At 42.1% G+C, this 12,597-nt stretch overlaps 2 protein-coding genes across 8 annotated transcripts in view; one reads left to right on the top strand and one right to left on the bottom strand.

Annotated features, from left to right (window-relative positions):
• WASHC4 (WASH complex subunit 4) overlaps positions 1 to 12,597 on the top strand; it is a 275,049-nt gene that overhangs the window by 92,985 nt on the left and 169,467 nt on the right. The window lies entirely within an intron of this gene.
• The window catches only part of SLC41A2 (solute carrier family 41 member 2), a 95,859-nt gene that overhangs the window by 66,009 nt on the left and 17,253 nt on the right, over positions 1 to 12,597 (bottom strand). For 2 of the 3 annotated variants that reach the window (XM_050945765.1, XM_050945755.1), the window contains exons 3-4: positions 7,114 to 7,221; positions 3,462 to 3,533 (exon numbers count right to left, since the gene is read on the bottom strand). In XM_050945765.1, the coding sequence (XP_050801722.1) occupies positions 3,462 to 3,533; positions 7,114 to 7,221 (180 nt within the window). The remainder of the gene's footprint in view (positions 1 to 3,461; positions 3,534 to 7,113; positions 7,222 to 12,597) is intronic. The other variant, XM_050945775.1, reaches the window with a different exon arrangement.

The raw sequence follows: 12,597 nt of genomic DNA, 5'->3' as shown, positions 1-12,597 counted from the left end.
ACTGCCCCACCCCTGCTGAGGCCCCGAGGACACCCTGGAACAGGCCTGGCCGGACTTCCCAGAGGAGCTGCCAGACTTGCCGCCCAGCCCTGGCCGTGAGGAGCCTCCGTGGTGGGACGTCCCCGAAGCTGGTCCCACAAACCAGGTAGGCTCGGAGGGGGATACTGGAAGTAGCTCAGGGGCAGCCGACCCGAGTCAGGTTGCAGATTTCCCGATACTCAGGGCAGTGTGTTGCGGTCAGGATCCCCACTGACCACCTGCAGTGGTGATCACCGGTTCTAGGGCCCCGGGCTGGAACGCAGTGGAGTGGGTGGGCCTGCATTCCCCCTGCCACCCGTCCACTGGTGGCAGAATCCCCCTCTTCCCCCCCCCCGGCCTGAAGAGACCAGCTACATTGAGATAACTGTGTGTTGGTGCCCGCCCGAACCAAGGGTTGGGCCCCCTTTGACTGTGCCACTGCTCGGCCCTGTCCCAAAGGGCCCGAGCGACCCGCACCCTTGCCAGCCCGTCCCTGAACCAAGAGGGCCGGAGCTGAGATAACTGTGTGTTGATGCCCCGCCTGAACCAAGGGCTGGGCCCCCTTTGACTGTGCCACTGCTCGGTCCTGTCCCAAAAGGCCCGAGCAACCCGCACCCTTGCCAGCCCGTCCCCGAACCAAGAGGGCTCGAGCCGAGATAACTGTGTGTTGGTGCCCCGCCCGAACCAAGAGCCAGGCCCCCTTTTGCCTGTGCCGCCACCCGGTTCTATCCCCAGGGACCGAGCCACCCGGACGGTGGGCTACAGTTCCAAGGACCTAGACCCTCAGATGACAGGTCGAGGCTGGTGTGGCTCCCCTCCTCATCCGGGAGGGTCGAGCCCCGACAACGCCCGCGCTTACACATGGGCTGGGTCATCATCCGAGACTGCTATAACACGAAATATATGGCAGAATGCGAGTTAGGAGACATACAATTCTCCCTCAAAGAGTTCAGTCACAAATTTAATTAATGAATTATTTTCTTAATGAGCATCATCAGAAGGAAGCATGTCCTCTGGAACGGTGGCCAAAGCATGAAGGGACATACGAGTGTTTAGCATAACTGGCATGAAAATACTTTGCAATGGCAGATACAAAAGTGCCATGCGAATGCCTCTTCTCACTTTCAGGTGACATTGTAAATAAGAAATAGGAAGCATTACCTCCCATAAATGTAAACAGACTTGTTTGTCTGAACAATTGGCTGAACAAGAAGTAGGACTGAGTGGACTTGTACATGCTAAAGTTTTACATTGTTTTGTTTTTGAATGCAGTTATGTAACAAAAAAGTCTACATTTGTAGGTTGCACTTACACGATAAAAAGATTGCACTACAGTACGTGTATAAGGTGAATTGAAAAATACTATTTCTTTTGTTTGCCATTTTTACAGTACAAATATCTATAATAAAAAATAGTAATATAAAGTGAGCACTGTTAACTCTCAGAGGGGTAGCCGTGTTAGTCTGGATCTGTAAAAGCAGCAAAGAATCCTGTGGCACCTTATAGACTAACAGACGTTTTGGAGCATGAGCTTTCGTGGGTGAATACCCACTTCATCACATGCATGTAGTGGAAATTTCCAGGGGCAGGTATATATATGCAGGCAAGCTAGAGATAATGAGGTAGTTCTATCAGGGAGGATGAGGCCCTGTTCTAGCAGTTAAGGTGTGAAAACCAAGGGAGGAGAAACTGGTTTTGTAACTGGCAAGCCATTCATATAGTCTTTGTTTAATCCTGAGCTGATGGTGTCAGATTTGCAGATGAACTGTAGCTCAGCAGTTTCTCTTTGAAGTCTGGTCCTGAAGTTTTTTTGCTGCATGATGGCCACCTTAAGGTCTGCTATAGTGTGGCCAGGGAGGTTGAACTGTTCTCCTACAGGTTTTTGTATATTGCCATTCCTAATATCTGATTTGTGTCCGTTTATCCTTTTCCGTAGCGACTGTCCAGTTTGGCCGATGTACATAGCAGAGGGGCATCGCTGGCATATGATGGCGTATATTACATTGGTGGACGTGCAGGTGAATGAACTGGTGATGGTGTGGCTGACAAACTGTGGCGGCCAAACTGGACAGTCGCTACGGAAAAGGATAAATGGACAGAAATCAGATATTAGGAATGGCAATATACAAAAACCTGTAGGAGAACACTTCAACCTCCCTGGCCACACTATAGCAGACCTTAAGGTGGCCATCATGCAGCAAAAAAACTTCAGAACCAGACTTCAAAGAGAAACTGCTGAGCTTCAGTTCATCTGCAAATCTGACACCATCAGCTCAGGATTAAACAAAGACTATGAATGGCTTGCCAATTACAAAACCAGTTTATCCTCCCTTGGTTTTCACACCTCAACTGCTAGAACAGGGCCTCATCCTCCCTGATTGAACTACCTCATTACCTCTAGCTTGCCTGCATATATATACCTGCCCCTGGAAATTTCCACTACATGCATCTCACAAAGTGGGTATTCACCCACGAAAGCTCATGCTCCAAAACGTCTGTTAGTCTATAAGGTGCCACAGGATTCTTTGCTACTGTTAACTCTGTACACTGTGTTGTAATTGAAATCAATATATTTAAAAACGTAGAAAAACATCCAAAAAATTTTAATACATTTCAATTAGTATTCTATTGTTTAACAGTGCAATAAAAACTGCGATGAAGTGCGATTAATGTTTTTAGTCATGATTAATTTTTTTGAGTTAATTGTATAAGTTAACTGTGATTAATCGATAGCCCTAGTAATAACAAAAAAAAATTGGGGGCTTCTCAGAAGCTTAAAAAGACATAAACAACAAAGCTATGTCCGAAGGCAAATGAGAGACTACATCTAATACTTAAATAAATGAGTCAAAGCATGGGTATTTTATACACCTTCTTAGCACTGTATGTATTTAACTATAATGTATAACTATGAAGCAGTTATTCAAAATCTAGTTAAGGAGCAGCTGTTTTGGATTTAAAGGCAGTTATCTTCTCAAATGTTAGTCACTTTAATACTATTTATTGTCTAACAGCCAATTCAGTTATTTAAATATTATAACCTGTGAAAGTACAGTATAAAAAGCATTTGAGAAGTCAAGATTAAATGGACTTCACTGGTGATGGAACTATTTTTAAATCATCCCTAGAAATATTCTCTTTCAAAAAAAGTGATGAGATATATTTGAAAAGGCAGGATGGGAATATGTACAGGGATGTTACCTGTATTGTATCTTTTATTGATAAAACTGCTCTATTTCTGCTGCAAGTCTGTACTACTTTAGAAACTGACTATATACTACCATAAGAAATTAGAAATTAAAGTGAAGTAAGTTAACTCTGAACTGATTGAATGTTGCAGTGTTGTATCCTTTGACTATTTTTCTATTGTTAGCATCAAAAATTGTGCTGGGCACTTCAACTGTTCTTGTGAGAGTATGCCAAAATGAGTAAGTTGTACTTACCTGTTTTAAGGCCAAATTGCCAATTATGAGGTTCCACTTCTCAATGGGAGAATCCATTTTCCCAACATTTACCTTTCAAAATGAGAAAAGTGAATTTTACACATTTAAATTTAAATTTATGGTACCATTTATTAACTTTAAGGTTAGCAGTAAAGGTAAGAACATAAGAACAGCCATACTGGGTCAGACCAAAGGTCTATCTAGCCCAATATCCTGTCTTCTGACAGTGGGCAGTGCCAGGTGCCCCCGAGGGAATGAATAGAACAGGTAATCATCAAGTGATCCATTCCCTGTCACCCATTCCCAGCTTCTGGCAAACAGAGGCTAGGGACACCATTCCTGCCCATTCTGGCTAGTAGGCATTGATGGTCCTATCCTCCATGAACTTATCTAGCTCTTTTTTGAACCCTGTTATATTCTTGGCCTTCACAACATGCTCTGGCAAGGAGTTCCACAGGTTGACTGTGCGTTGTGTGAAGAAATACTTCATTTTGTCTGTTTTAAACCTGATGCCTATTAATTTCATTTGGGATCCCTAGTTCGTGTGTTATAAGAAGGAGTAAATAACTCTTATTTACTTTCTCCACACCAGTCATGATTTTATAGACCTCTATCATATCCCCTCTATCATAAGATGTGTATGATCATTCAGCTGTCATACTAGAAAAAGTAGTAGTAGTACCCATTCTTTAGATTAATACAAGTCAATAACATGCCTGCATAATTTCACTGAACACAGCTGCTAATAAGATATTGATAAGACATGAACAATATTTTACTTGAAAAGTTTTTCAGGAGGATTAATGCTTAAATTCAGCTATTTTAAAAAAATTAAAAATTAGCTATATATATATATATATATATATATATATAGTGATGCGGCTACTGTTGAGTTAAAATAGCATCTAAAAAACTACCCTAAACTGATGGGGTTTGATGAACAAAAAAGTCTTGCCAATTAAGTGTTTCTCACACACTTTTTAGCCAATTGCATTGTGAATGCTACTTAATTTCCACTAACACACCCAAGTACACCACCTATCAGATCAGTAGGCAGAAAAAAAAACTTGTCAGTGTTTAAGGACAAAGTCAGTCTAAAATACCCCTAAGAGCTTACACTCCATGGGCCTCATAATGTAAACATTTATGCACGCAACTTCCCTTCAACAGAACTACCTAAATGAATGCAAATATATGTGCGAGTGTTTACAAAATCAGGTTTTATAACTGAGAGCAGAATTTGGCCTTCCAGTTCTGGATTTACACCAATGCAACTACATTGCTGTAAATAATTTCACAATCCAGTTCTGAGGCTGGGACTTGAGAATATCTAATATATTTCAAACGAAACTTGTTTTTTAAAAAAAACACAACAACAAATCCCTTCATACAAGATCTTCCACAATGTATTTCATATTTCTTTAATATTTATTTTTTTCTGGTGAGAGCAAAACTAACACAAAATGTGGAGACTCATGCAATCAGTGAACACTGTCTGAGGACATTTTAAAAGACTTTTGAGCAAACTGGCCAGAAGGTCATGTTTTCTAGCAAACATACTATGCTGCTTGAACTTTTTTTTGAAGTTCATTAATTTATATACATGGGATAAAATATCACTTTATAAATAAATTAATTAAAGCCCTGCTGTTTGGTTTTCCTAGTTGAATGTTTAAGTTGGTTCTCACTGCTGTTTCTTTTCTATTTTGCTCTTGCTGCTTTTGGTTTTAGAAGCAATGTTGCAGGTCAGAGGGAACACCCAGCTAAACTCACTCAAAGTTAATTATAAGGTACTTTATCACAACCTACAATATAAAGTAAATATGTTAGTGTTCAAAGTACACTCAATAAACATGATAAATAATCCTATAGAGAAGTAGAGCTCTCAATTATTCTTACTGGCATTCTTAACAAACACATCTGCTAAACCAGCTGTATAATGAGTTATGGATAAAACATGAGGAGTTTCTTTAGCAGGAGGAGTCCTTAAAAAACACCAAGATTTGCCTGAGTGGACATTAACATCCTATAGCAGTTTTAATTAATATAGGTGTTTTCCATAGAATCTTCTGTTCTGATGCAGACCCCTAGCTATATTTAGTCCAGGTCTACACTTTACCAGTATGGCTGTACCAGTACACTATGCTGAAAAAGAGTTCTTAGTGTGGGAACACCTTATACTAGCAAAACTGCACCTTTACTGATACAGCTTATTCACTTGGGGAGAGGAGGAGGAGAGTGATTTGATAGAATAAACTACACTGGCAAAACCCTAGGGGCTACTGCCAGCATAGCTATGTTATTCACAAATCACACTTCATCCACACCCGACTGACAGAGCTATGCCAGCAAAAGTTTTAGTGTAGACATGGCCTTAGATCCAGTTAGCCTGGACACTGCCAAGTGATGAAGTGGAGGTAAAATCTACTCAGATTTTAGAGAGGACTAGATATAATATGCTTAAAAAAAGTCTCCTGTTTCAGTCTGTTTGGGGGTTTTATGTGTGTTTTCAAATTATCAAGAGGTAGTGGAAGGATTCCTTCACCACCTCTCAAGTCCAGCATTACATACGTAAACCAGAGAAAGTATTAAGAGCCTAAGGGTACGTCTACACAGCAAAAAAGACCCATGGTGAGGAGCCCAGATCAACCGACTCAGGCTCCTGCTGTAGGGCTAAAAATAGCAGTGCAGATGTTTTGGCTTGGATTGGACTGCTATTTTTAGCCTGCAGTGTGAGCCCTGAGATTCTGAGGATCTGAGACTGGCTGCTACAAGGTTTTTCTTTGTTTGTTTGTTATTTTTCCTGTGTAGACATATCCTAAGTCACCTTCTTTGACTTCAAATTGAATTTTGGATTCTCAGCACTTCTCTGAATCAGTCTCCTAAATGACTATACTCTGCCAGCCAGAGCTTGGATTGGGTCAGTATGCAAAGGTACAACATTCAGGTACCTTTCTGAAGCTCCTATCTAGTTCTCCAGAATCTCAGCTTTCATTTTTTTATAATACCAGTCTCTAGCTATTATGGCTGTGAAGAAAGCTTCCATAATATAAACTGAGTGTAACCAATGCAGAGAGGACTTGGTAAGTCTATGGAAAGCCTGCGACAAATTGCTCTTGGAGGTGTGAACTGTCCCATACATTTCAGTGAAGTGATCATTCAGATGCCCAATGATACTTTAAATGTCGACATTGTTAACTATTTCATTCTTCACATAAGAAGAGAGAGAGGATCACAGATCTGCATAATTTACTTTGAGTGATGTATTGTTTTGGTACCACTAATGGGTGGTGTTTAGGAGATACCAACACATTTTTCCCTCCTCCCCCATGAAGCCTGTGAGAACCTACTGGCATATTCAAACTCCACCAACAGAGAACCAAAGTCAAGGATCCCAGTAGAACACAGAGCATGCATGATCATATCTGGAACACTACTCAATCTGTGAGCAATCTCTCATTTTGGTGACTCACATGGTAGAGAGTATTTTGTGGATGGAGTTTGGAAGAGTAACATACTTTTTCCTGTCCTTGCTATGGGGACCTCCTGCAACAGGAAAATAAACTAAGCCAGGTTCTATTCCAGAAAATTAATTTTGTCTTTTTATATTACAAGACATGTGAGAAGGTGGGGGGAGAAAAAGATTACTTACTGCAGTTGACAGTCTAGATGCCAAGGTCATTTCCAAATTACCTTTGAGACCAAGCAGTGCAGGAACCAAGATAAAAACTTCAGTAACATTTCTGAACACTTCCCAATGCTATTTAAAATACAGGTAAAGAAAAAAAGAGTAGTTTTAAAAAAAAAAAAAAAGGATCCCTTCACATTCTACAACACTGTTTTAAGGGTAGTATAGTATTCTGATCTCAACAGATTTCAGAACACCAGGAGTAAAGTTTACAAAAGTATCTAAGTCCCATTTTAAAAAATGACAGGCACCTAGTCACCTAAATCTCATGGAAAGTCAACAGCTCTTTGGAAATTTTTCCTAGGTTAGTACTTGGGATAAGAGACCTCTACTAAAAACTTAGGATAAGTATTGGCAGTTCAGGTGATGATACTCTTTTCTCTGCATGACTACAGAACCAGCTTTCTTTTATGATGTTGAGGGTTCTTTGCTACTGTTTTTTGGATGTGACAAATCTGGGTTCCTCGATGCATCTTGTCATTAAAGCATGCATCACACTTATAGTACGATTAAGGTGTAAAAACTTAAGTTGGCCAAATAGTAATTCAGTTAGTGTCTGAAAGCCAATCAAGATCTTTTAATAAAAGGCATTGAGGTAATAATAACAACATAAAATAATAAAAATAAATAATAAAACAAAATGTCAAGGTCTGTCTCCCTTTATCAGTTCTGAGTTGCCTTAATATAGTCGGGAAAAGGCAAAGCTGATTTTTCAGTGAAGTGTATCTCGTGATTACAGAAGGAGGTTGGAAGCCTACATTCTATTTCTGGCTCTGCCACTGACATACTGTATAATGCTGAGAATGTCACTTAACTCATCTGAAAAATATCGATCTCCTTTAAAGAGTGTTGTGAGGATTGATGAATTAATGTTTGCAAAGCTTTTTGAGATCATCAAATTAAAGATATGATGGGATGTGCAAAATAAAATAAACTGAGGTCGTTCAACAATTTAAGTCACTTTACTCATGAGTGTTAAGATTTACAAATATACCCAAAGGAGATGCTAATGCAAGGGTGGGCAAACTATGGCCCAGGGGCCGCATCTGGCCCGTCGGACGTTTTAATCTGGCCCTCAAGCTCCCGCTTGAGAGTGAGGTCCAAGGCTTGCCCCGCTCCAGGCATACTGTGGCTCTGCTCGGCTCCCAGAAGCAGCAGCATGTCCCCCCTCCAGTTCTTATCCATACGGGCAGCCAGGGGCTCTGCACACTGCCCCCACCCCAAGCACTGCCCCCATAGCTCCTGTTGGCCAGGAACCATGGACAATGAGAGCTGCAGGGGCAGTGCTGGTGGACCAGTAAGTTTGCCAAGCCGCCTGGCTGCGCCTCCACATAGGAGCCGGAGGGGGAACATGCCGCTGCTTCTGGGAGCTGCTTGAGGTAAGAACTGCCTGGAGCCTGTACCTCGACCCCCTCCCCACCCCAACCCCCAGCCCCAGCCCTGATCCCCCTCCTGTTCTCTGAACCTCTTGGTCCCAGCCTAGAGCAACCTCCTGCACCTCCAACCCCACCCCAGAGCCCTTTCCCCCAGCTGGAGCCCTCACCCCCCTGCACCCCAAACCCCTTCCCCAGCCTGGAGCCCCCTCCCACACCTTGAACTCCTAATTTCTGGCCCCACTCCAGAGCCCAGAGCCCCAGCTGGAGCCCTCACTCCCTCCCGAACCCCAACCCCCAATTTCATGAGCATTCATAGTCCACCATACAATTTCCATACCCAGATGTGGCCCTTGGGCCAAAAAGTTTGCCCACCCCTGTGCTAATGAATGTGTCCTACTCAGTCACTTTAACACGTATAATTCTCACTGACTTCAACAGGGGATACATACATGTGTCTGAAGTCACATTGCAGTTCTAAAAGTATTTTTTTTTATCTGACCACTATTACCTGTTTAGTTTTTCACCATTTTGTTGCCATTATATAAGCTGACACAATGCTGACAGAATAATACACTATTATGATTAAATATCTGACCCAGGAAATGTGAAAAGGTATGTATTTTTAATCACAAAGATAGAGAGGTACAATTACTTCCCTGAACTTTAAGGGCAAAATACCTTTCGCGGATATAAAAGGAAGGGCCACACAAATCTCACCCTAAGCGAGCAGTGGATATGTAACGAGGCCCTGAGAGCTAAGACAGCCCGTATTTAAAAAAAAAGCCACTTACTCAGAAAGGGAGTTGAACAAATAACATTCTTTACTCAGGTTACTTCTTGGCAAAACAGAGCCAGTTAAAGCATGAGAGAAAAAACTCAATCATTTTATACCTTACCTATAAAAACTACATTAAGCTCCTAAATTGATACAGCTGGCATTGATGCATTAGCCTCTCAATTTTTTAAAAAATAAAAGGTTGAACTGAGGCAGTTAGAACGTTCTGTCTGTCCTCTTCTTTGTGTTCATTTTTACATTCTTTTTGCATATATCTTGAGGGGTTTTTTAATAGTATGTCATTTCCAGGTGCATTTTCAATAACACTGCTGATGAGTCAAAGTTACCATTAGAAACTAATACAAGATTTAATCTATTTCTATTTAAAAAGTAGCTACAAATTAAAGCTTGGGATAGAAGTTACTACAATAATGGATGAAAGGGATATTATCAACCTGAAATCCAGTACATTTTTTTGTAATGAGTTAAAAGTAGTATCAGGTACCATACCTCCCCTTAAGTATCACTATCAATTTTACAATCATATGTTCTTATTTAAAAAAAAAAAAAAATCTCCCCCCAGTTGCTGTGTAAAAGCACAAAGCAAGAGAAATTGTGAACCTCATGAAGTAGAAAGTGCCATTAAATGCACCAAGTATACAACTGAAAAAAAATTATCCTCTAATCTCTGTCAACTATAGTAATCTTAGGTATGGCTCATAACAATAAGTATAATATTCAGACTGAAGCATAATTTTCAGTTGATGACATCCTTTTAAGTCACTCAGATTCCAGCCTGACAAAGACTCGAGCTGTGTGCATAATTTTATGCAAATAAGTATTCTTGGGCCTTGTCTGCACAAGGAAGTTGTACCAGTTTAACTACATTTGGTTTTTAAATCCATGTATTTTAAACCAGTTCACATACTTATTTGAGCTAAATCAACATAAACCAGTTGTAAACTCATTTATGTCTGTTCATAGAGGGCTTTGTACCAATTTAACTGAATGGATTTTAAAAAACAATTTTAATTAAATTGAGGCTACTTTTGTGTTTAGACAACACTAAGACTACATAGGTGCATGGAATTATGTACATGTTCAAATCTTTACAAGATCAGGGGTTTAATCTTAAGGAAGGCATTGTAGAAATCTGAGTTTAAAGAAAATTTAGTCTTTTTTTCTGGTTTACATTTTGCTTTGAAAATGTGTTCTCTGTCAAATTTTAAGTACCGGTACTTAAAAAATGACTTGACTGAGTTTAAACTACATATTGCAGTGACACAGTATAAGGAAGCAATAGTATTTGCATACCAGTTTTGGTTTCCTTTTACTGGTTTACAAGATGGTCGTTTTCTTTAGTGCAATTACATCCTGACTGAACTTTTGATTCTCAGGTTTATTTGCTCTAATTTTTGAGACCGTGAACAACAGAGTATCCTTTTGTTTGTCATTGTGTGCACTTTCTGGATTCTCAAATAATACTTAGTTTTAAATACAAATAAACCTATATTTTTCCCTTGGAGGTAAGGAATTCAGTGGATTCATATCTGTTAAAACAGATTTCTGTGAACTCTAATTGCAAAGAAAAGGAAGTGGTTAAGTTTTTATTTATACAGAATTTCTGAAACTCTATCACTAAGCAACTCGACAGAAAATAGAACAAAACAGCCCTCAAGGAAGAAGGAAAAGGCAAGGCACTGAGCTAGTTCTTTCTTAGGTTTTAGCTTCCAGTGAATTTTTTCAAACATTACTGTACAAAGAAACATTGCATAAACAGTTAGCTGTAAATCACATGACTATAATTCCACTGAAGTGCTGCTGATGACGTCTACAACTCAAGTGCAAAACTAAGGGTATGGTTACACTTGCAGCCGTACAGCGCTGCCTCCCCATGGGGATTAGTTTACAGCGCTGGGAGCCGCGCTCACACTGGTGCTTTGCAGCGCTGTAACTTGCTGCGCTCAGAGGGTTGTTTTTTCACACCCCTGAGCGAGAAAGTTGCAGCGCTGTAAAGTGCCAGTGTAGCCAAGACCAAAGATTCAAGTCTTACAACCTTCATCTATTTCAGTAATCATCAGTTACAAGAATACTTCAGATTAGGAGCCTGAAGTTATGTGGCAATTCAGCTTTCAAAACTGAGAGACGGTCTATTTTATCTTAGTCTGAACACCCACCTTCAGTTGGGGCTCTTTCCTCAAACCAGTGGGATCCAGCCTTGGTGAATCCTGACATAATTCCATCGCAGGGCAGAGTACTAGAGATGTCATCTTCAGCCCTGTCTATACTATTAAAGTTAGTGTGCAGTTTTGATAGAGGCACACAATAACAGATTACTTAAGAACTGTACACTCACCTCCACATACTGCAAATACTCTAAAGCAGTGGTTCTCAACCTCTCCAGACTACTGTACCCCTTTCAGGAGTCTGATTTGTTTTGCGCACCCCAAGTTTCACCTCACTTAAAAACTACTTGCTTACAAAATCAAACAATACACAAATCTCACAACCACTATTACTAAAGCTGTGAGTCTCTCACAGAGGTCACAGAAGTCACGGATTCCGTGACTTTCTGGGACCTCCATGACTTCTACAGCAGCCAGGGGGGCTGGCCCAGGGGGCTGCCTGAGCAGCTCACGAAAACCCTGGGCCAGTCGCACCAGCCACTGCTAGGGCAGTCTCGGGCCACCGCGCCCTGCTCCCCCAGCAGCAGCAGGAGTTTGTGTGTGGGATGGGGCTCAGGGCTGGAACGGGGGTTGGGGCGCGGGAGAGGGTGAGGGCTCAGGTCAGCACTGACCTCAGGGGGCACACTGGAAGTGGCGACGTGTTCCTTGGCTCCTAGGCGGAGGTATGGCCAAGCGGCTCTGCGTGCTGCCACCGGCGCCGCCCCTGCAATTCCCATTGGCCACAGTTCCTGGGCAATGAGAGTTGCGAAGCTGGCCTTGGGGTGATGGCAGCATGCAGAGCCTCCCAGCCACACCTCTGCCTAGGAGCCAAGAGACATGTCGTCGCTTACAGGGAGCTGCACAGAGCCAGGTAGGGAGCCTGCCTGCCCCACCAAATCCCACCCCCAGCAGCAGCGGGGGTCCCGGGCCATGCACCACAGCCTCTCTACTCCAGCAGCTGCGGCGGTCTCGGGCTACCCCCTGACTCCCACTCCTCCCCAGACCCGCAACGCCCATGGGCCACCCCCTCCCCCAGAGCACCCGTGGTGCCCCCGGGCCGCCCCCTCCCCCAGAGCACCCGTGGTGCCCCCGGGCCGCCCCCTCCCCCAGAGCACCCAAGATTTAGTCAGGT

The sequence above is a fragment of the Gopherus flavomarginatus genome, chromosome 1 (genome assembly GCF_025201925.1).
Source record: "Gopherus flavomarginatus isolate rGopFla2 chromosome 1, rGopFla2.mat.asm, whole genome shotgun sequence".
NCBI lineage: Eukaryota > Metazoa > Chordata > Testudines > Testudinidae > Gopherus > Gopherus flavomarginatus.
The sequence above is the reverse complement of the archived record's forward strand: the minus strand, read 5'-3'. Positions and strand labels throughout refer to the sequence as shown.